The sequence below is a fragment of the Melanerpes formicivorus genome, unplaced genomic scaffold (assembly GCF_026170545.1).
Source record: "Melanerpes formicivorus ecotype bairdi unplaced genomic scaffold, bMelFor1.0.p_v2 SCAF_67, whole genome shotgun sequence".
NCBI lineage: Eukaryota > Metazoa > Chordata > Aves > Piciformes > Picidae > Melanerpes > Melanerpes formicivorus.
The window spans coordinates 1,248,202-1,266,729 of record NW_027142419.1 but is presented as its reverse complement, the minus strand read 5'-3'; the positions used below and the strand labels follow the sequence as shown (position 1 = coordinate 1,266,729).

At 57.2% G+C, this 18,528-nt stretch overlaps 1 protein-coding gene across 1 annotated transcript; it reads right to left on the bottom strand.

The window, feature by feature from the left end:
- Positions 1-351: 351 nt before the first annotated feature.
- Positions 352-18,363, bottom strand: LOC137453468 (protein-arginine deiminase type-2-like). Its single transcript, XM_068162723.1, has 16 exons — positions 18,235-18,363; positions 14,932-15,118; positions 14,782-14,851; positions 14,553-14,614; positions 14,352-14,469; positions 13,596-13,721; positions 12,179-12,357; positions 11,862-11,965; positions 11,586-11,697; positions 11,392-11,499; positions 7,901-8,052; positions 7,478-7,622; positions 6,330-6,423; positions 3,746-3,831; positions 2,457-2,585; positions 352-673 (listed from the first exon to the last, which is right to left on the bottom strand). The coding sequence occupies exons 1-16, from the start codon at positions 18,324-18,326 to the stop codon at positions 440-442; spliced, it is 1,998 nt and encodes a 665-aa protein (XP_068018824.1). The 5' UTR covers positions 18,327-18,363; the 3' UTR covers positions 352-439.
- Positions 18,364-18,528: the final 165 nt, after the last annotated feature.

Genomic DNA, 18,528 nt, shown 5'->3' with positions numbered 1-18,528 from the left:
TTTGCAGCCAGGCTGGAGGTGGCTGTGAGCAACCTGCTGTGGTGTGAGGTGTCCCTGCCCATGGCAGGGGGTTGGAGCTGGCTGAGCCTTGAGCTCCCTTCCAACCCTGATGATTCTATGATGAAGCCTAAATTGTGGGGCCAGGATGCCTGTACCCCACCTTCCTGGCCAAGGCACAGACCGCTGTGTCCCTCCCTTAACTCCTAGCCCCACTCTTTTTTCCAGGGTGGGTGCCCAGACCCTTCCACCTTGCCCTACTGCCAGGCAGGCTGACACGGCAGCCCCCTGCCCTCCCTGCACTCTCCCACCGATCACTCTTTGTTATTTCCGTTCCTCAGCCGTTTTCCTCACAGCAGATTGGTTTATTAACTGAATCACAAGCAACACACAGGCTGAGAAAGCCCCAGGGGAGGGCGGCGGGAGGGGGAGCGCGGCCCCGCTACGGCGTGACGTGCCACCACTTGAAGGCGAAGGGCTGCCGCTGGACGTTGGTGCCGCAGCGAACCTCGCCCAGGCTGCCGTGGTAGGAGGCCACCTCCTCCAGGAAGCGGCAGCGAAGGCCCAGGGGCTCCAGCAGGCAGCGGGTCCTGCGCTCCAGGCAGCACTCCCCCCCCGTCACGGGGCCAAAGGGTTTGGGGATGCCCAAGTCCTTGGCCAGGATGATCATGGTGACCTGCGGGGGTGAGACGGAGGAGGGCAACGGGGTTGGGCTGGGTGAAGTCCAAGGGGAAGAGTAAGCCAAGGAACTCCAGGGTCAAGCTTGAGCAGAGAAGGTTTCACCTCCTCCAGGGTCAAGCTTGAGCAGAGAAGGTTTCACCTCCTCCAGGGTCAAGCTTGAGCAGAGAAGGTTTCACCTCCTCCAGGGTCAAGCTTGAGCAGAGAAGGTTTTACCTCTTCCAGGGTCAAGCTTGAGCAGAGAAGGTTTCACCTCCTCCAGGGTCAAGCTTGAGCAGAGAAGGTTTCACCTCCTCCAGGGTCAAGCTTGAGCAGAGAAGGTTTCACCTCCTCCAGGGTCAAGCTTGAGCAGAGAAGGTTTCACCTCCTCCAGGGTCAAGCTTGAGCAGAGAAGGTTTCACCTCCTCCAGGGTCAAGCTTGAGCAGAGAAGGTTTCACCTCCTCCAGGGTCAAGCTTGAGCAGAGAAGGTTTCACCTCCTCCAGGGTCAAGCTTGAGCAGAGAAGGTTTCACCTCTTCCAGGGTCAAGCTTGAGCAGAGAAGGTTTCACCTCCTCCAGGGTCAAGCTTGAGCAGAGAAGGTTTCACCTCCTCCAGGGTCAAGCTTGAGCAGAGAAGGTTTCACCTCCTCCAGGGTCAAGCTTGAGCAGAGAAGGTTTCACCTCAGCATGAGGAGAAACTTCTTCGCAGCGAGGGTGATGGAGCCCTGGAGCAGGCTGCCTGGGGAGGCTGTGGAGTCTCCTTCTCTGGAGACATTCAAAACCTGCCTGGATGCTTTCCCCTGCAGGGTACCCTGGCTGGTCCTGCTCTGACAGTGGGGGGGGTTGGACCCAATGATCTCTGGAGGTCCATTCCAACCTCTAATGTACTGGGAGATGGTGATATTGTGATACCAACCTTCTTCAGCAGCCTCACTCCAAAATGCTGCATTGGTATTGGAGTTAGAGTTATAATTAACCAGGTTGGAAGAGACCTTTGAGATCATTGAGTCCAGCCTATCACCCAACACCATCTGATCAACTAACCCATGGCACCAAGCACCCCATCCAGTCTCTTCCTGAACACCTCCAGTGATGGTGCTGCTTTTTACAGCCCCCTCCCCCCACGTTTCCAAATCCATCATCACCTTTCCCCTTTCTTACAGTCACAGAATTGTTTGGGTTGGAAGAGGCCTTTAAGAGCATGGAGTCCAACCCTTAACCCAGCACTGCTCAGGGCACCACCAAACCATGGCCCTCAGCACCACATCTCCAGGGCTTTGGAAGCCCTCCAGGGATGGGGACTGCATCTCTGCCCTGGGCAGCCTGGGCCAGGCCTGGACAACCCTCAAGGGGAAGAAATTATTCCTCATGTTCAACCTAAACCTCATTTGGGGCAACTTGAGGCCATTTCCTCTTGCCCTCTCCCTTGTTCCTTGGGGAGAAGAGACCAAACCCACCTCACTCCAACCTCCTTTCAGGGAGTTGTAGAGAGCCAGGTGGTCTCCCCTCAGCCTCCTTTACTCCAGGCTCAACACCCCCAGGTCCCTTGGTCACTTTCCATCAGTAAAACATTCCCCACACCTTGCAGTTTCACCACTTGAACAGGTTGCCACCTCAAAACTGCATAGGTTAACCCCACAGCAAACAAAGCCCTGGCAGAGCTGAGCTTAGCCAGGCTGGGCTGGAGAGGTTTGCTGTGCCTGGGCAGCTGGAAATATTGTGCTGCTTTTTTTTTGCTGTGGGACAGCTCTGGGGACTCATCCTGGCTGAATGAGCTGGGTTTAGAAGGGAAGCACCCTCACCATGTTGGGGAAGTATGGCACAGCTTTGCCCTGCTTGTCCAGCTTGAAGAGGGCTGGCAGGTCGATGATGTCCTCCTCTGTCAAGCCCAGCTCCTTCTTGAGGATGTCCCTGTTCCAGTCGATGCAGCGCTGGAGGGGACCACAGAAGGGTTTGGGCTTGTCCTCAGCAGGGGCCACCCAACACCAGCCCCAGAGCTGGGAACCATGCTCACCTGCATCCCCCAGCCCTTTCCATTTAGCCCCAGGGTGGGGCTAAACCTTCAGGGAGGTGTTGGATTCTGATTCTTCTCTGGTATGAGATGCTTTTGGGGACCATGCTCACCTGCATCCCCCACTCCCTTCCATCTGCTCCTCTCCATCCTTGGAGGTTTTCAAAGCCAGGTTGGTGTGAGATGCTGCTGGGGACCATGCCCACCTGCATCCCTCCTCCTCAACCTGCTCTTCTCCATCCCTCCAGGTGTTCAAGACCAGGTTGGATGGGGCCTTGAGCAACCTGGGCTGGTGTGAGGTGTCCCTGCCCATGGCAGGGGGGTTGGAACTGGCTGATCCTTGAGGTCCCTTCCACCCCTGACAATTCAATGACTCAATGATTCTAGACCACACAGCTCCAGGAAAATGCTGATGGGAAAGCCAACTCAGTGGCTTCCTGATGGCTTTCCCCCTTCAGCCTCCAGCTCTTCTCTCCCACCCTGGTTGCCCCAAGCAGCACAGTCTCTCTTCATGGCCTGGTTTGGCTTCTCACCAATTTTCCATTGACCATTGTCTTTATCATGCTGCCAAACCCTGCAGGAGGCCTGGAAGTGTGCTGCCCATGGCTGAGCAGGCAGCTCAAGAATTGCTAAGCTTGATGTGACATTTGAGAAGGACTTTCCCTTCCAGAGCTCTTCCTGGCCCAAGGCATAGAACCTTAGAATGGGTTGGGTTGGAAGGGACCTTGAAGATCAGCCAGTTCCAACTCTGTGCCATGGGCAGGGACCCCTCCCACCAGCTCAGGCTGCTCAAAGCCCCATCCAGCCTGGCCTTGAACACCTGGAGGGATGGAGAAGAGCAGGTTGAGGAGGAGGGATGCAGGTGGGCACGGTCCCCAGAAGCATCTCACACCAACCTGGCTTTGAAAACCTCCAAGGGTGGAGAAGAGCAGATGGAAGGGGATGGGGGATGCAGGTGAGCATGGTCCCCAAAAGCACCTCATACCAGAGAAGAATCCAACACCTCCCTGAAGGTTTAGCCCCACCCTGGGGCAGTTATTGGAAGCAGTATCCATTATCAGCACTCCTCTTGGCAGTTACCTGCACATATTGGTTCTGCTGCACCAGGAGGTCGTTGGAAAGGACTTTGTTGATGGTGACTCGTTTGGTGTCCATCCCTGTGTAGCCTGCAGATGCAAAGCCTTGTCAAAATCAAGCAGTGCTGGCAGGATCCCAGCTGAAAACATGCAACAGAGATGGAAAAAGAGGCCCCCAGATCCCCATTTCATGGGATCCTGGAATGGTCTGGGTTGGAAGGGACCTCCAAAGGTTGGCCTAGAGAGGCCAACCCCCTTGCGGCCGGCAGGGACATCCTCCACTAGATCAGGTTGCTCAGAGCCTTGAATACCTCCAGGGATGGAGCCTCAACCACCTCCCTGGGCAACCTGTTGCAGTGTTCCAGCAGCCTCACAGTGCTCTTATCCCTAACCTCCAATCTAAATCTGCTCTCCTCTCATTTCAAACCATTGCCTTGGGGCTAAGGCTGCTGGGAGTCCCAGTTCTTGGTTTATTGGGAAACTGGGCAGGAATTAAAACTCTCCCCATGGGAAAGAGAGTTGGAAAGAGTCTCTCCTCCATCCTCCTGCCCACAGCAATCCCTGCCTGCTAAATTTCTCCACTCAGCTCCATCAGCCCCACAGCTGCCACCTCCAGGGAGGTCAGCCCTTCTTCAGGGACATAGTTTCATAGTTTCATAGTTTCATTCAGGGTGGGAAGGGACCACAAGGATCATTTAGTTCCAACCCCCCTGCCATGGGCAGGGACACCCCACACTAGATCAGCCTGGCCACAGCCTCAGCCAGCCTGGCCGCAAACACCTCCAGGGCTGGGGCCCCAACCACCTCCCTGCACAACCCAGTCCAGGGCTTCACCACTCTCATGGGGAAGAACTTCCTCCTCACCTCCAGCCTCAATCTCCCCACCTCCAGCTTCATTCCATTCCCCCTAGTCCTATCACTCCCTGAGATCCTGAGCAGTCCCTCCCCAGCCTTCCTGCAGCCCCCTGCAGAGCCTGGAAGGCCACAATGAGGTCACCTGGGAGCCTTCTCTTCTCCAGACTGAACAGCCCCAACTCCTTCAGTCTGTGCTCACAGCAGAGCAGCTCCAGCCCTCTGCTCATCCTCCTGGCCCTGCTCTGGACACCTTCCAGCACCTCCACATCCCTCTTGCCATAGGGGCTCCAGAACTGGAGGCAGGACTCCAGGTGGGGTCTCCCCAGAGCTGAGCAGAGGGGGAGAATCACCTCCCTTGCCCTGCTGGCCACACTTCTCCTGATGCAGCCCAGGATCTGATTGGCTTTGCGGGCTGCAAGTGCACACTGAGAGCTCCTGGTGAGCTTTTTGTCCACCAGCACCCCCAAGTCTCTCTCCTCAGTGACTCAGAGGGAGCCATGGAGGTGTGGAGACCTTCCCTCAACCCTCTTGTGGCTGTTCCAAACACAGAGTGAAAGGAGGACCAAACTGGCAAGCAAAAGGTCATTGCTGTGGGGATGTGGCAGTTTTAGGCTGGTGCTTAGGGAATCTTCCCCAGACCTTGAGCAGAGAGTGGTAGAATGGCAATAAATTGATTACCAGTGGATGTCGAGGTGGAAAGAGTGATAAGATCTAATTAATGCCTCTGGGCTGATAACTAACAAACTTAGGTGTACAAACTAACTTTGCCTTTTGAAATTACACCCCACAACCTCCCCTCCTCCCAAATTAGAATAGAATGGAATGGAATGGAATAGAATGGAATGGAATGGAATAGAATGGACTAGAATTAACCAGGTTGGAACAGACCTCAGAGATCATCAAGTCCAACCTATCACCCAACACCATCTGATCAGCTAAACCATGGCACCAAGCACCCCATCAAATCCCTTCTTAAACTCCTCCAGGGATGGGGACTCCACCACCTCCCTGGGCAGCACATCCCCATGGCCAATCTCTCTTGCTGGGAAGAATTTCTTCCTAACATCCAGCCTGAACCTCCCCTGGCACAGCTTGAGACTGTGTCCTCTTGTTCTGGGGCTGGGTGCCTGCCTGGGAGAAGAGACCAACCCCCCCTGGCTACAGCCTCCCTTCAGGGAGTTGGAGAGAGCAAGAAGGTCTCCCCTGAGCCTCCTCTTCTGCAGGCTAAGCAACCCCAGCTCCCTCAGCCTCTCCTCCCAGGGCTGTGCTCCAGACCCCTCCCCAGCTTTCTTGCCCTTCTCTGGACACCTTCCAGCATCTCAACATCTTTCCTAAACTGAGGGGCCCAGAGCTGGACTGGGGGGTGATTTCAACCCACCACAAGGGAGAAGAGAAATGGTGCTGAGTTGAGGGCAGGTGAAAGCCTTTGGCTGTCCCACTCCGTGACACAGAGCTCTGCCTGCATTCCCATCGCTCCTCCTTCCCACCAAGCAAGCATCCTCTCCACGCAGAGACCTTTATCCCTCCCATCCCACTCACTTTCCCAGAATAGGGCTGCAGAAGGCTGGGTATGGTGGGCAGCCACCCTGCTTGCCAGCTGTGAAGGACAGCTGGGTGGGCAAAGGTCCCCACGGCTCCCCAGTGCCCGCACGGCACCCGGGCGCTGCCGCCATGGGGCCGGCTGCCTGCGCTGCCAGCAAAGCCTGACCCCAGCCACCCCCCTGCCCCCTTGCCTTTGAACATGGTGGCCTCCCCCTGGCCTTCCTTCTGCTTCTCCCGAAAGAGCTTGTAGCAGGCTGCAGGGCTGGCCAGCAGCATCCGGAACCGCTGCGGGGAGAGGGGAGAGGCACAGAACCACAGAGCTGTCGGGGGGGAAGGGAGCTCAAGGCTCAGCCAGCTCCAACCCCCTGCCATGGGCAGGGACACCTCACACCGCAGCAGGTTGCTCACAGCCACCTCCAGCCTGGCTGCAAACACCTCCAGGCAGGAGGCTTCCACCACCTCCCTGGGCAACCTGTGCCAGGCTCTCACCACCCTCATGGGGAACAACTTCTTCCTCACAGCCAATCTCAATCTCTCCACTTCTAGCTTTGCTCCATCCCCCCCAGTCCTATCACTCCCTGACACCCTCCAAAGTCCCTCCCCAGCTTTCTTGGAGCCCCCTGCAGATCCTGGAAGGCCACAATGAGGTCTCCTGGAAGCCTTCTCTTCTGCAGCCTGCACAACCCCAACTCCCTCAGGCTGTGCTCACAGCAGAGCAGCTCCAGCCCTCTGCTCCTAGAACCATAGAATCAATGAGGTTGGAAAAGACCTCTGAGATCATCGAGTTCAACCTGTCACCCAACACCATCTGATCAACTAAACCATGGCACCAAGTGCCTCATCCAGGCTCCTCCTAAACACCTCCAGGGATGGGGACTCCACCACCTCCCTGGGCAGCACATTCCAATGGCCAATCTCTCTTGCTGGGAAGAACTTCTTCCTCACATCCAACCTGAACCTTCCCTGGCACAGCTTGAGACTGTGTCCTCTTGTTCTGCTGCTGGGTGCCTGGGAGAAGAGCCCAACCCCCACCTGGCTCCAACCTCCCTTCAGGGAGTTGGAGAGAGCAAGAAGGTCTCCCCTGAGCCTCCTCTCCTCCAGGCTAAGCAACCCCAGCTCCCTCAGCCTCTCCTCACAGGGCTGTGCTCCAGACCCCTCCCCAGCTTCCTTGCCCTTCTCTGGACACCTTCCAGCAGCTCAACCTCTTTCCTAACCTGAGGAGCCCAGAGCTGGACACAGGACTCCAGGTGTGGCCTGAGCAGTGCTGAGCACAGGGGCAGAAGGACTTCCCTGCTCCAGCTGGACCTCAGAAGGGGAAGCCTCAGGGCTTTGGGGGTACCTTTGCATCGGAGGTGGGCACGAAAGTGACGAACTCATCGACGTGGCCCACGGCCAGCCAGTCCGAGTAGAGCTCCACGGGAGCCTGCACTTGCTGGGCGTAGAGGAAATCCCTCACCACTCTGGTCATCCTCCTCCCTGCAGACCTGGGGGGGCAAAGCATCCCCCCCCCAAGAGAGGGAATAAAGGGGAAGAAAGATCCCTGCAGCAAGAGGTGGCTGCACAGAAGCTGCTGCCGAGGCGAAGGAAAGCAAAGCTGGAAGGCAAAGGCTGAGCGCTGGGGTTGGGTTCACCCACCCCGAGGAGGCCCAGGGGGGCAGCTGCTCAAGGAGTGCCTGATGAAGCTCATTAACAGGATTTTGATGAGGTTTAGGGGCACTCCTGGTTCCCCTGCCCCCAACCTTGTGAATTTGCCATCTCTTACGTGGGGAAGCTGCTGCCGATGAGGATCCTGCCCAAGGGATACTCCTTCCCTGCCACGGTCACAGGAGGGCTGACCTCTAGGTTGCCAAAGGAGTCCAGGCTGGTGATGGCTTCAAAGAGAGGCTCTCTGCTCACATAGCCAAAATCAGGGCCCTGGAGAAAGAGGAATGGCTGTGGGCTTTGTCCTTAGCTCCCTCTGCCTCCATCTCTTTGCTTTTAGCCCTCCTGCCGGGCTCAGACCTGCTCCTGGGGGTAAAAATGTGAAGCATGAAGCTGCCCATGGGTAGGAAAGAGCGAAAAGCAAGAGGATAATAGTCTCTGGGTCGCCTGGCAGATGCCAGGGGCAGAGCTGGGCTGCTGTGCCAGGCAGAGATCTCCTCTGCTGTCTCGCAGCCAATGTTTAAGTGTCCCCATTAAGCTAATTAGGTGCTGGGGTAGCCCTGAAGCTGAGCTTCTGGATGGCTTTTGTTGAGCTTGATGAACTTCAGCCCCTGGGGATAAATCCACCCTGGGGCATAAGAGCCACCCAAAGGGCTGCACTTGCCTCACATCCAATTGAAGTCCTGATTTCCAGCACTTAATACAACCTGGGATTGCGGGTGGGGTGCGTGCAAGGGTTAATTACCCCTTGGTTGCCATGTGCCAGGGTCAGGTGCCCGAGGGAGAGACTGCAGGCTTTAAAGAGGGGGCCAAAAATGACAGCAATGGGACAAAAATCCTGCCTTGAGCTTGTCCTTAGTCTCCAGTTCAAGTCAACAAGGGCTTGGAGCTGATGGCAGCCCTGGAACTGGATCAGGTGTCTGTTGGGTTTGCACTAAATCTCAGTCACTTAGTGTTGGGTTTCCTAGGGGGGGAAAAAACCAAGCCCTGGGGAGGGGTAAAAAATGAGCAGGGAGACCTGAGGGGGCCTGGTTATGGTCTAGAAATTGCCTTTGGGATTCTTTTGGGGGGGTTTTGGTTCATTTGAGGGTGACTGGAAGAAGCAAGGAGCCACCTCTGAGGCCCTGCCCCTGCCTTTTGGGGTGTGTGTGTGAAGGATGTCAGAGGGGTCTGACCCTTCCCTGGGTGCTGCAGGAGGGGCTGGGCACCAACCACCTGCTCCAGGCTTATTTCAGTTTAATAAACGACAGGGCTGGGGTGGTTTCAACTGTCAAGGCTCTGGTTCACCCCAGCTTGGAGGGTTGCATCCAAGTCCTATCAGTTCCAGATTGATTTATCTTTTTTGGAAGGGCTAATTCCTCCTCATCTCTTTCCCCCCCTGCTGCTCTGGGGTCCCGAGGGCTTAGGGCTTTGGCTGAAGACAAGAGGAAGACCCAGGCTGGCTGCTTTTTTGGCTGAACATTCCTGGCTGGAAAATGAGATTGGAAGGATAAGGAGCAGGGATTAGGGGAGGCTCTAAAGGAGAAATTGGAGCATAATGTGTTAGCAGCTCCAGAGGCTGAAATTGCTTCTGCAAATAGGAAGCCCAGCGGCGCCCAACGAGGACAGAGAGCGGCGGCTGGCGAAGGGGCAGCGTGGTGCTGCTGTTCCCACCCTGCCTGGCGGAGGCCAGGACTGCATGTACTCATCCCAGGCATGAGAAAAGTCCTGAAAGCACCTCACCTGCCCCCCCACAGTGACCTGTGGCCGAAAAAATGCGACCTGGCCTCCTTCTCCTCTTACTGTCTGAGAGAGGATCGGGGTTGAGGTGGCTCTCGGGGCCAAGGGTGGAGCCAGGCGGAGATTTGGTGGCTCTTGGGCTTGTCCTCTGCTGTCTGCATCACAGAGTCCCAGTGGTAGGGGTTGGAAGGGCCCTTCAGAGGTCAGTGAGTCCAACCCCCCCCTGCCAGAGCAGGATCACTCAGGGCAGGTCACACAGGAATGCATCCAGCTGTGCCTTGAAAGCCTCCAGAGAAGGAGGCTCCACAACCTCGCTGGGCAGCCGGCTGCAGGGCTCCAGCAGCCTCACACCAAAGAATTGCCTCCTCCTGTTGAGGTGGAACTCCCTGGGTTCCAGCTTGTGCCTGTTGTTCCTTGTCCTATCACTGGGCACCACCACAAAGGACCTGGCACCTTCATCCTGACCCCCACCCCTCAGATATTGATAGTCATTGATCAGATCCCTCTCAGCCTTCTCCTCTCCAGACTAAACAGCCCCAGGGCTCTCAGTCTCTCTTCACAGGGGAGATGCTCAAGTCCCCCAGTCATCCTGGTAGCTCTCCATTGGACTCTCTCCAGCAGGTCTCTGTCCCTCTTGAACTGGGGAGCCCCAAACTGGACACAGTATTGCAGCTGTGGCTGGGCCTCCCCCTCAACCCTCGACACTAGGGCAGAGCAGAGGGGTTGGTATGGAACAGGTTGCCCAGGGACGTGTCTGAGGCCCTATCCCTGGAGACATTCAAGACCAGACTTGATGTGACCCTGGGCAGCCTGCTCTAGTTGGGGGTGTCCCTGCTGACTGCAGGGGGGTTGCACAAGATGACCTTTGAGGGTCCCTTCCAACCCAATGCAATCTGTGAAGCTGTGATAGCTCAAAGGGATCATTCAGGTCACCTTTTTCTCTTCCAAAATGCCCTGGCCAGGGTCACTTCTCTCCCAGGCAGCTTTCTCTGTGTGCCCTGCCCATGGCTGGCCCTTGGCCCTGGCAAAGAAGTCCCATGGGAGTGTTTTGGGCAGCTGACTGAATCTTGTTCTCTTCTGAGGTAGTAAGTTCACCTCTCTTGTGGTTCCCTTTCCTCTTCTGCTGCATAATCACAAATGTAGAGGAAAGGGGGAAAAAAAACCCAGCCCACTGCTGGCACACTCAGGGTGGAGAAATAGCCTGGAGAAGAGGAGGCTCAGGGGAGACCTTCTTGCTCTCTCCAACTCCCTGAAGGGAGGTTGGAGCCAGGTGGGGGTTGGGCTCTTCTCCCAGGCAGGCAAGCAGCACCAGAATAAGAGGACACAGTCTCAAGCTGTGCCAGGGGAAGTTTAGGCTGGAGGTGAGGAGAAAGTTCTTCCCAGAGGGAGTAGTTTGCCCTTGGGATGTGCTGCCCAGGGAGGTGGTGGAGTCCCCTGGAGGTGTTCAAGAGGGGATTGGATGAGGCACTTGGAGCCATGGTTTAGTAGTCATGAGGGCTTGGGTGACAGCTTGGACTTGATGATCTCTGAGGTCTTTCCCAACCTTATTGATTCTATGATTCTAAATCCACTGCTGTCCTGGTGCCTGGCAAAAGCCTTTCATTCCCAGAGCTCCTCCTTTCTCCTCTTGTCTTTCTAGAGAAAAGGTTGTCTGGGTGGCTGGGGTGTGGATCAGGCTCTGACCCTTGGTTTGAGGAGGGAGAAAGTTGGTGGTGTCCTCCCAGCTGGAAGTGGACCTGGCAATTAACTCCACGCAGCGGTGTGGAGCTCATTTTTCAGGCTGCTGTGAGCCCCCCGAGGAGCCAAGGTCAAGTGGGGGTTTAGGAGGGGTGGAAGAGGCTAAGCCTAAGGAAGCTGCTCCTCAGGCAATGCAAGTGAGCATCCTGCTCTTACCAGCAGCTCCTTGATGGGGAACTGCCCCAGCCCTCCGTCTCGAGGGGAGTCCAGCACCACGGGGAAGCTCTTGTGGGGGGCGTGGGTGTAGCCAAACTCAACCTCGTCCTAAAGAAGGGAGGGGGAAAAACCCCAGGTGGGGCACAGCAGCAGGGAGGGCAGAGCTGTGCCCCTCCCCTAGTGCCCAGTCCTACCTGCATCCAGCGGTCCCCACGGTTGATGTAGCCAAAGCAAGCCCTCAGCTCGCAGCCAGCCTTGCTCACCAGGTCTTTGATCTCCTTGATGAAGAGGTAGTTGTCCTTCATGCTGGGAGAGCGGGAGGGAAGGGGATGAAGGGCTGCTGGAGGATGGATATCCCCTTGCCCTCTGCCCATCACCTCCCCCCCTCTGCCCCCCCAGCCTGTCTTGGTGACCTCCAGGCAGTCTCTGGGGCGGGCTGGGCTGGGAGGACATGGTCCCAGGGCCTTTACCTGCAGACGAAGAGGTTCACCGGTGCCAGGGTGTTGGGGGTCATGATCCACGGAGCTACCCTGAACACCACGGTGTCGGTGAAGATTGGTGTGGGGGGGATACCCTGGGTGAGACAAGTGGAAACATGGGATTTCCACACCCCAGTCACCACTGTCCCCCCCTCCCCCCAGACACCCTGCCCTCCAGGTCATTTGTTGGGGGAGGGGAGAAGGGGGAGGGCAAATTGCTGACAACCGCTCTCCATTCAATCCCCTTCTCCATGCTCCCCAGGCCGTTGCAGCCTCCTATCTGCACCCTTTCCCTGAAGACTCCAGACCTCAGTGGGGGACTCCAGGAGGCTGACGTGGATGGAGACCAGCCCAGAGAAGGTGTCATCAGGAAAGCAGAGCCCCTCCACAAAGAACTCGAGCTCGGCAGCCCCCCCGGTGTACTGCACGGTGTGGTAGAGCTTCTTCTGGCCCAGCACGTGGATGTAGCGCTGCCCAAAGAAGGGATCTGCAGCAGGAGAAAGGGGAAGGAGGACAAGCTGCAGAGCTCCTGTGGTGCTTTCAAGCTTTTGGGTGCAAGGGGCTACCAGAACCCCTCTGTGCTGGAGCTTCTGGAGCTGGGGTCAGAGTGGCTGGAGAACGGCCAGGCAGAAAGGGACCTGGGGGTGCTGGTTGATAGTAGGCTGAACAGGAGCCAGCAGTGTGCCCAGGGGGCCAAGAAGGCCAAGGGCATCCTGGCCTGCAGCAGGAAGAGTGTGGCCAGCAGGAGCAGGGAAGTCCTTGTGCCCTGTGCTCAGCACTGCTTAGGCCACACCTTGAGTCCTGTGTCCAGTTCTGGGCTCCTCAGGTTAGGAAAGAGGTTGAGCTGCTGGAAGGTGTCCAGAGAAGGGCAAGAAAGCTGGGGAGGGGTCTGGAGCACAGCCCTGGGAGGAGAGGCTGAGGGAGCTGGGGTTGCTTAGCCTGGAGAAGAGGAGGCTCAGGGGAGACCTCATTGCTCTCTCCAACTCCCTGAAGGGAAGTTGGAGCCAGGTGGGGGTTGGGCTCTTCTCCCAGGCACCCAGCCCCAGAACAAGAGGACACAGTCTCAAGCTGTGCCAGGGGAGGTTCAGGCTGGAGGTGAGGAGGAAGTTCTTCCCAGCAGGAGAGATTGGCCATGGGAATGTGCTGCCCAGGGAGGTGGTGGACTCCCCATTCCTGGAGGTGTTTAGGAAGAGCCTGGCTGAGGCCCTTGGTGCCATGGTTGAGTTGATCAGAGGGTGCTGGGGGAGAGGTTGGACTGGATGATCTCTGAGCTCTTTTCCAACCTGGTGAATTCTCTATTCTGTTAGAGACCAACCCCCACCTGGCTCCAACCTCCTCTCAGGGAGTTTTCAGGTAGTAATCTCCAAGGTTTTCCAGCTGATTCAGAAGAGAGAATGTTCAACACCAGAAAATCTTGGAGAAGGAATGCTGAGGGCATGAGTTGCTTTGTGTGGGCTTTGGGGACATGAGTTGTTGCTTTGTGTGAGCCTTGGGGTCGTGAGTTGCTTTGTGTGAGCCCTGGGGACATGGTTAATGGTGCAGGGAGTGCTGGGTAGGTGTTTGGACTCAATGATGATCTTTAGAGGGCTCCTCCAATTCTCTGACTCAAAACTGCTCTTTGAAAAGCATGGGGAGGGCCAAGCCACAGGCAAAGAGTTTGGAGGGGTCTCAGAGGCACCACAAACAAAGAGGAAGGGGCAGAAGAGGAGGTGAGGGAGGACTTACTCTGCATATAGAAGACCCCAACCTTGTCTGCATCGGAGACTGGAGTATGGAGAACGATTTCATAGCCCCGGGGCAGGCGCTGGGGCCCTTCAGTCCTCAGGACCATCCGAGACATGTCCTGCAGGTCTGGGGTGCAAAGCAAGGAGGATGGGGGAGGTGGGTGGTGGGTGATGGCAGGATGCAGCTCAGGCTGCTTCGTGTGCTCCCCGCTGGAGGCTGCATCTCCCGCACCAAGACATTTCCTCTTCCCTCCCAACCAACCTCTGCAACCTGGCTAACCCCCGCTTCGTGGTCCTGGCTTAGCCAAGCTGCTGCTGTGTGTTTTGGAGCTTTTTTGTACCTCCCCACAGGCCTGGCACAGCTGGCTCCTGGCCTCGGAGAGCCTCCGGGCACCGGCTCCGTGCGGTTGGAGTTTTCCAGGAACAGCCAGGCTGCATTCCTGCCTCCCAGCAGCCAGCTTTGCCCCGAGCTCCTTCCACCTGCATGAAGCATTCCTGGGCCAAGCTCTGCCAGCAGTGGCACCTCTGCTGTTTTCCTGGCCCTGCTTCATGCCCTTGCTTGACCTCAATTAGCTTGCATGGCATTCAGAAGATGAAAACCCTCCCGAGGGGACCTTACTCAGCAGCTTGGTGGAGAGCAGCTCACAGGCAGCTGGTTCCCAGGCAAAAGTTCATCTCCAGGAAGGTTAAGGAGGGGGTGGAACAGGGCACTCTCTTTCTTTTTTGCTGTGGAAGACTCCTTGGAAGCTGTGTTTACCTTCCTTGTTGAAGACTCTCTGGTTGTCACTCTCTGCTGCCGGGGTGAAGGGGCTCTCCTTGTCGCAGCTGACCAGCAGAATGGCTCCGTGGCCCTGGGGACCCCAGCTCCAGCTTGCCTACGACACACACTGGGGGCTCAGTGAGCTCCTGCCCTCTCCAGCCCCTGGCCCTCCCAGGCAGGTGGGAGAGGCTGGCTTACCTTGTTGGGGTTGTTCTTTTCCACCACGCCGTCCCGGTCCGCATCCACGTCCAGAGACATCCCTGGGCGGACAGACCCCCAGCGTCACCCCGGGCTGGGGGGAGGTTGGGCTGGGTGCAGAGACCTGGCAAACTCAGCTTCACCTCTGCCCCTCCCCTCCCTCCCGTCCCCACACCCCCGCTCTGAGGGGCCCGAAGGGGCGAGGCTGGGCTGCTGCCTTCGTACTCACCGATGCCGGTGAGGAAGACGCCGGTTTGGTTGATGGGCTGCCCGCCCTCCGCGTAGAAGCTGACCGTCACCTGCAACCCCCCAGAGCCCCGGTTGGGGGAGGGTCTTCCCCCTCCTCGCGGCTCCCACGCCCCAGCAGCCCACCTCTCACCTTGTTGTCGTTGAGCTCGGCGCTGGCCTGGCTCATGCTGAAGCTCAGCACCGTCCCCTCGCGCAGCGGCCACCGCGTCCCGCCGCCGGCGCTTGGCCCCAGCTCCTCCTGCCCCCTGCAGGCCACCGCCACGCTCACCCCCTCCGTGTGCTTCACGCCGAAGGACACTGCCCCGGCTGGGGCCGCCCTGCCAAACACAGCCGTGGTTCTAGAGCTGCCCACTGCCAAGCAGAGGCCATGGTTCTAGAGCAATCAGCTGCCAAACACAGTCGTGGTTCTAGAGCAATCACTTGTCAAACACAGCTGTGGTTCTAGAGCTGCCCACTGCCAAGCAGAGGCCATGGTTCTAGAGCAATCAGCTGCCAAACACAGCCATGGTTCTAGAGCAATCAATTGCCAAACACAGCCGTGGTTCTAGAGCTGCCCACTGCCAAGCAGAGGCCATGGTTCTAGAGCAATCAGCTGCCAAACACAGCCGTGGTTCTAGAGCAATCAATTGCCAAACACAGCCGTGGTTCTAGAGCAATCAGCTGCCAAACACAGCCGTGGTTCTAGAGCAATCAATTGCCAAACACAGCTGTGGTTCTAGAGCAATCAGCTGCCAAACACAGGCTGTGGTTGTAGAGCTTTCAACTGCAGGGACACCTCCCACCAGCCCAGGTTGCTCAAGGTCTCATCCAGCCTGGCCTTGAACACCTCCAGGCAGGGGACAGCCACAGCCTCCCTGGGCAACCTGTGCCAGTGTCTCCTCAGCCTTACTCTAAAGATTTTCTTCCTCATCTTCAGTCTCAGTCTCCTCTCTCCCAGCTCAAAGCCATTGTTCCTCATCCTGGCACTCCCAGCCATTGTCACAAGTCCCTCCCCAGCTCTCCTGTAGCTCCCTTCAGGTACTGGAAGGCTGCTCTGAGGTCTCCCTGGAGCCTTCTCTTCACCAAGCTCAACAGCCCCAACTCTCAGCCTGTTCCCACAGTAGAGGTGCTCCAGCCCTTGGATCTTCTGAGTCATTTTAGCAAAGCAAAGTCTATTGTGTAGCTGAACCACAACTGAAAAAGCTCTCTAAGAACATAGAATCCAGCCAGCAACCCAACCCCACCATGGCCACTAAACCCTGTCCCCAAGGGCCATGGCCACAGGTCTCTTGAACACCTCCAGGGATGGGGACTCCACCACCTCCCTGGGCAGCCTCTGCCAGTGCCTGACCACTCTTGCAGGACAGAATGTTCCTGATATCCAACCTAATGAGTTCCTAACATCCCATCTGTGGTGACCTGGGTGACAACCCCAGGAAGGCTCCAGGCTGGGGGCAGTGGCTGGAAACTGCCCAGCAGAGAAAGCCTTGGGGGTGCTGGGTGACAGCAGCTGGAGGTGAAGCAGCCTGTGCTCAGGTGGCCAAGGTGGGTGAGCAGCACCCTGGCTGGGATCAGCAAGAGTGTGGCCAGCAGGAGCAGGGCAGGTGCTGTGCCCAGGGACTGGGCACTGGTGAGGCTACACCTTGAGTCCTGGGGCCAGGTTTGAGTCCTCACTCCAAGGCTGGAGCAGGTCCAGAGAAGGGCAAAGCTGGGGAAGGGTCTGGAGAACAGAGCTGGTGAGGAGCAGCTGAGGGCCCTGGGGTTGCTCAACCTGGAGAAGCAGAGGCTGAGGGGAAACTTTCTGGTCCAGCAGCCAGAACAGGGCCCTGCTGAGGCCACCCTTTGAGCACCAGCTTGAGTTTTGAGGCCCTTACTCCAAGAAGGACACTGAGAGGCTGGAGCAGGTCCATCACTTCTTGAGCATCTCCAGGGCTGGGGACTCCACCACCTCCCTGGGCAGCCTGTGCCAGTGCCTGACCACTCTTGCAGGACACAAATTGTTCCTCTTGTCCAACCTAACCCTCCCCTGGCACAATGATCAACACTAATCACAGCCCACCCACTCAGCCCTCCCTGAACCAAACTGGGCTCTGCACTTCCCTGGGGACATCCCAACCAAGCATCCAAGCTTCTCATCCAGCTGGGGTGTTGAAGAACTCATCCCAACAGCATGAGAGACTTCAGCAGGGGAAGTTTTCCACTTGTGGGTGGGGGGATTTTACCCAACCCTGAGGCAGCTGCTGGTGCACTGCTCCCAATTTGATGTGTCTTTGCCCTTTCCCAGCTGCTCCACAGCCCCTTCCCCTCTCCTGCCTCCTCTTTTCTCTGTTGTTTTCTCCTCCTTTCTCTGCTCTTTTCTCCTCCTTTCTCTGTTCTTTTCTCCTCCTTTCTCTGTCTTTCCAGGGTTGTTGTTTTTGGCAGCTCCTGGAGGGTGCTTTATGAGCTCCTGACACCCGAGCCCTCTCCCTGTATCACGGTTACAGCATCATTTATTGGGTGCCTGGATGCTGACAGCCAGCCTCACACCAGGCAGAGGGGGGGGGGGGGGGGAGGGAGGGAGGGAGGGAGGAGAGGAAATCTGAGAGCTCCTTTACTGCTCTCTCTGAAATTGTTCAATTAGATTTAATTATGCACAGCTCTGGTTTGCCCTCTTGCTTAGGTCTTGGGAATCCCACGGTGGGGGAAGGAGAATTTGACCTGAGGTGGTGCCAGGTGAGTTGGAACTGGGCTTGGGTATTGAGGGGTGAGATTTGCAAATGCAGCAAGGAGCCATGAAATAAAAGAGCTTGGCAACCTCTTTCCTTTGGGGGCAATAATAATGGTAATAATTAGCTTGCAGGGCAGAGTTGGGTTGGCTTGAAGGGGAGCAGAGTTGGAGCTCTGGGAACTCGAATGCTTCCCTTGCTTGGGCACTTGAAATTCCTTCCCTCCCTTCTCCTAGGAGTTGGAAGGGACCTCTGGAGATCATCTTGTCCAATTCCCCCTTCTAAAGCAGTCCATCCTTGTGGCTCCTGCTCATCCTGCTTATCCCTCAGCTTCCTGAGGTGATGTTGGACCCCTTGACCCCAGGTGGGTCGAACCCATCGCTGTGGCAGAGCTGGGGTGAATATTGTGGCAGGCAAACCTTGGATGCTGGAAGCTTTCCTGGGACCTGGGCAGGTTTGCAAAGCCCAGGGTGGATTTTTCTTCCTTAAATCCAAGCAGTCAGGGCTGAGGAGTTTGGGGTGGGGAAGAAGGCAAAACGAGGAAGGAGGATTTGCAGCAGGATAAACCAGGGGCAGGTTTGCAAAGCCCGGGGAGGATTCTGCCCGCAGAGCTGATGGGATCCCAGCGCCAGGGCTGTGTCAGGGGCTTGGGGAGGAAGGAGGGGAAACCGAGGAAGGGGATTTGCAGAAGGAGGAAAGGCAAGGATGAAGGTGGAGGTGAGGAGCAGGAGGAGGAGGGTCTCACTCACCCGTAGACATCGGCGGCGATGCGAGTGCCCAGCACGCAGAGGGCCTCGATGCGGTTCCCGTGCTGCAGCCGCAGCGTGCGGTCCCCCAGCATCTCCCCACGCAGCCGCTCCGATGCCCTTGGCGATGGGCACAGGCAGCCTTCCCCACCCGCTCCGGGTGGCACCGAGCCTCCCTCCCACCCCCCCAGCCCCCTCTCCTCCCTCCCTCCCTCCTCCTCCTCGACTGGTCCTGGCGCAGATCAATCAGCCGGTGGAGCTCGGAAAGTTTGGGAGGGCAAATCTGCAGCTCCCACC